General features: G+C 34.8%; 1 protein-coding gene across 1 annotated transcript; it reads right to left on the reverse strand.

The window, feature by feature from the left end:
• Positions 419 to 1,315, reverse strand: LOC107635942. Its single transcript, XM_016339490.1, has one exon. It carries the CDS (start codon positions 1,313 to 1,315, stop codon positions 419 to 421), a length of 897 nt encoding a protein of 298 aa, XP_016194976.1.

The following is a 4,868-nucleotide window of genomic DNA, read 5'->3' on the forward strand; positions in this document are numbered from 1 at the left end:
TGGTCTGTAACCATATATAACCTCAGATAGAAACTCGCTCACCTGAGAAACCTACCAGTTCTCCAGATGATGGTTGTAGGGATTTGTCACTTATCTTCATTTTCTGGAATGTTGAGTAGAACAGTACGTCTGCGCTACTCCTCGGATCCATCAGGATTTTCTTGACCAATGGCTCTACAACCTGCATAGAGATAACTACGAGGTCGTCGAGGTTGCGGTCGGTTGCCTTATTGTCGTTGGGGAGAAATGAGATCTCTGGTTTGTCTGGATTAACGGGTTGAGACGAGGTTGATGCTGTCACAATCATCATAGCTCGGTAGCATCTCTTTCTGGCCGAGTTTGTACATCTTCCTCCTGTAAAACCACCAGAAATGCAATTTATTATTCTGCGGGGTGGATTAATATCACTGTCTACCTTTTACCCTTTATCCCGGGGATTGTCAGTTGTTTTGGGATGTTGGCCGAGGTCTTCTGTGTTTCGCTTTCGTCCTCGGCTGTCGATATATTTGTCCAGTAGGCCTTGGCGGGCTAACTTTTCGAGGAGATCTTTCGCTATTACACAGTCATCTGTGGTATGACCATATTTCTGATGGAAGGCGCAATACTTAGATTTGTCTACGTATAGCTGGTCTTGGTATGTGCCTTCCCTATTTGGGGGTTTGATGAGTTTTAAAAGTAGAATGTCTATGATGATTTCATCTCTCTTGGTGTTGAGAGGGGTATAGCTGTCAAACTTGGGCGTGAGCTTGAATTGCTTTTGTTCTATTTGGTTGCTTGGATATTTATTTCGCTTCTCCTCTTCTCTATTTGAGTTGGCTTTGTCTGCCCTTCGAAGTGCTTGGAGTTCTTCAATCTCGATTTGGGTTGTTGCCTTTTCTTGGAATTCAGCTAGGATTTTTGGTTTTGCGATGACTATGGCATCTTGGAATTTTCTAGAGCGGAGGCCGCTTTTTAAGGCGTGAAGATAGACTTCTGGGTTTAAGTTGGGTATTTCATTAGTTGCTTCAACGAATCTGGTCATGTAGTCCTTCAGGCTTTCGTGCGGCCCTTTCTTTATAGTGCTCAAGTAGTCAAAATTGTGCACATATATCTTGGATGCAGCAAAATGGTTGACGAACTGGTTGGCCAGCTCATCGAAGTTGGAAATGGAACCCTCAGGGTGGTTGGAGAACCAGATCAGGGCAGCTCCATCTAGGAAGGTGGGGAAGGTACGACATAGGATTGGATCGAATTCTTTGTTCAAGAACATCATGGTATGAAATTTGGTGACGTGGATATTTGGGTCCCCTATTCCCACATAGGGATTCAAGGTCATTGGTAGGGTCAAATTTTTGGACATCTGAAAGCTCATGACTTTTTTGTGAAATGATTAGTTCTTTTGGTTACGATTTTTGGGGGAGTGGGTATGGTGTGCTTTGCCTTTGACGTGTGCTCGTCATTGTCGTCCTTATTTTCAGTGTTCTTGTGCTCTCCTCCTTTACTCTGACTGTTTTGCTTTTGACGCAAGAGCTCGGTCATTCTTAGATTTTCTGCTCTGAGAGATTTGTTGATAGCTAGTAGCTCGGCCGAGTTGGGGTTTGAAGGGGCATTGCTGTGAGCATCCGCCATGTGTCGTGACCTGCAAGGGAAAGAAAAGAAGAAGGCACAGAAAATATACAAAAAGACGTGGGGTTAGAAAATCTCAGGCCCCACGATGGGCGCCAAATGTTCCTGCATGAGAGTGGGTATTCCGATGTATAGCTCGTCCCGCTAACGCTTGAACTAGCTTTCCTTGGAACAAGGGGGTGGAACGTCGTCTTCTTATAGGAGAGACGGCATTGGACACCTGCAAAAAGACTCCAACACTCAAGTAAGTAAGGATGTGAGATATTCAGTAGAGAGTAGAATGAATTGTTTACATGTGACCTAGTAAGTCGCTAGTATATATTGAGTTATTTTGAAGTGGTTATTCTTATCCTTGTTGCTAGTTTTACGGAATTTTTTGTTAATGCTCCGATATTTGAGATTCTGATGGTTTGGTTAGAAAGATTTTCAAAGGGTTATCCGGTTTTCGATTCCAAGCTTTACTGAGTTAGGCCGGTTTTGATGGTAACAGATCAATTTCTATTATTGATCACAAATATTTCCAATCATTAACTCTATCAATACTCTAAATTGGTTTTCAAGAAATATTTGCTCGAATACTTTAATTTTAACAAATTTTAATTATCAAATCAATATCAAATTTTCTATATTGTTAAATAAATTAGTCACTCATCAAATTTGCTACAAGATATATATTTAAATTTTAGTATAGAGAGTTTTATTTAATTTGATCCTCGTTTTGTAAGAAAAAGTTTATTATATTATTTTGAGTGAAAATTAAACTTGGTTCAACCCCATTCAAAGTTTTCTCGTATTATGACGTTTGTTTATATTCTCATACAAACTGTTCCTGCGCTATAAGTCGAGGAGAGATATAACTCCTCCTATTTAAAATTGAGCTTACCTTCATTTGAGAGGGATGAGTTATACGTCGACTTCAAGAATAATGGTGGTTGTAGGTGCCTACAAAAGTATTTCGACGTTTAAGTTAGTAAGAATAGAAGATGAGTATAATTTATAGAGTAGTATAATCTTTTGTAGAGAGGTTAAAATATTTATCTAATCTCCTTAGTTTATTTTTGAATAGATTATTATTAGCGAAATTCTCTCTAATTGAAGATAAGTAACGTTTGTTATTGTATTTAAATTTCGATTTATAAACATAATTAGACCGAATTATAATAACCGTATCACAAATCATTTTCATGTTGAGCAAATTTTTAAGAGAGATGGAGCACGTGAAAAATAACTTTTTCGCCATTAACCAGAAGTTCCATTATATTCGTGTTGAGAATGAAAAGAGAGAACTTATATTAGCTAGCCAGAGAACGTGAACGGAAAAAAGACCAATAATTATAATGAAGTGGAGAATGAACCCGATATTGATGTTGAGTGTTCATCATAGTGCCGAGCCAATCACAATGAGAAAAGTGTGTATCCATTATTATAATATTACTTAGAGGAATGTTAGGGGTCAGCAATTTTGGTATTTTGTAATCATCAATTAGTTATTAATAGTGTTTTTAATGGTGTGAGATTACATCTAATGGTAGAAAATTATTCACTTTTGTTTTAATGGTTAAGTGCTGGCCAGAAAATACAAAAGTTACTGGATTCTAAACTTTTCTATAAATTAAACAAGGGTAGAAATAAACCGCTCAAAAGAATTAAGAAAAATAAAAGATAATAGAAATAAAGTGATTGGCGTTTAGTTATATGAATAAAATTTGAAATACCATTGTGATAGTTAATGTACTTGAAACCAAAAGATATTTTTTTAGGAAAGATGTTTTAAATTCTTTTTCAAGGATTATATTAAATCAACCAACAGCTGATAATGATGGCAAAATTATTAAAGCTAGATATATAACTTTTAACAATTGTTACCCCTTCAATCGACATCAATAGGAAGATTAGCAATTCATCTTTGAGACCTCATGAGCTGATATATGAATTGAGCTCGAATCAGTGTGTATGTTAAGATAAGATAAGATGTGGTTATAGAAAACCAAATAGAACACTCTAAGTTCTAATATACTATAGTTGACAAATCACTATCTGAAACCAAACGAAGCAGCAATTTCGGGTTTGATGAGTCACAAAAGTGATCGTGTCACAGCCACCATGCACATGTCACTCCCCATTATTACGTGTTTACACGCTGGAACCATCATTATTATGCTTCATTATCTAATGTTAAATTGATATACGGTTCTTCTTCTTAATCAATATTTTGAATTAAAATTTGAAAAATTGACAATATAATTTTAATTTTATGTATTTTATAATAAATTTAATTCTGATATTATAATGATGTAAAATATTTTATAAAATCATTTAATTATATATATTTTTTAATGATTATTTATGCAATTGATGAATATAATACTAATAATGTATTAAAATTAAATTTATTTTATTATATATTTGATGTTGATCAAAATGAATTACATCTTACAGTAAGTCAACCAAGTCTTATAAAATAATTAATTGATGAAAAAGAATAGAATAAATAGGAAGATGAATACATGAAGCATGCACGAAAGGAATCTAAGTCCACGTCATCAAGTTTGGAATGATTCAGATTTCAGAAAGCTGATTAGAAAACCGTACCTAAGCAAAGCATGTTAGGGTAAAAGAGGGAATCAATCACGCCATGAGAGTTGATGAGACAGCCAAACAAGGAGACATTCAAAGGTGATATCCTAGTAAGCGCTGACGTGTCTTGTCCTTATTGGAGGATGGTCAAGTCTTTCTTCTTCTTAATGATGATATTATTTCACGGCCAATTAGTGTGGCCACTCTCCTCACCGCCCTCTCTCAACTTTTTACCTAAGCTTTGTTGCTTTACAGGCAATTCCTTTATCACCTCAAAGATTTATTAGGTTAAATACACAACAATTCGATTTTAAATTGATTTATTTATTAATATTAAGACACATTCTTATATTCAATGAAGATTTATAAAATTATTCGTTTTTGATTAACTAAGAATTATTACTATTATTCTAATAACCGAATTGACTAGCAAATTGATCGGTTTAACCGAGTTAAATAAAAAATTCGTTGTAATAAACCGGTAAAAAAAATGCATAAAACCAATTAAAAATTGGTGAATTAATTCAACTTGTCAGGATTTTAATTGCAAATATTCTATTCATATTTACAATATGAAGCGTTACTAGTCACCAAAAAAGAATATGAAGCGTTACCGTTGGTTTTTGGTCAAGATCGTTATTAAAAAATGTGGTTAGATACAATAATTTACTACATCACATACCTTT

Source organism: Arachis ipaensis, chromosome B04 (assembly GCF_000816755.2).
Source record: "Arachis ipaensis cultivar K30076 chromosome B04, Araip1.1, whole genome shotgun sequence".
In the NCBI taxonomy this organism is placed as follows: Eukaryota; Viridiplantae; Streptophyta; class Magnoliopsida; order Fabales; family Fabaceae; genus Arachis; species Arachis ipaensis.

What these genes read in the sequence shown, in the direction of transcription:
- LOC107635942 (XM_016339490.1), bottom strand. Translation starts at nt 1,315, where the DNA reads ATGACCTTGAATCCCTATGTGGGAATAGGGGACCCAAATATCCACGTC.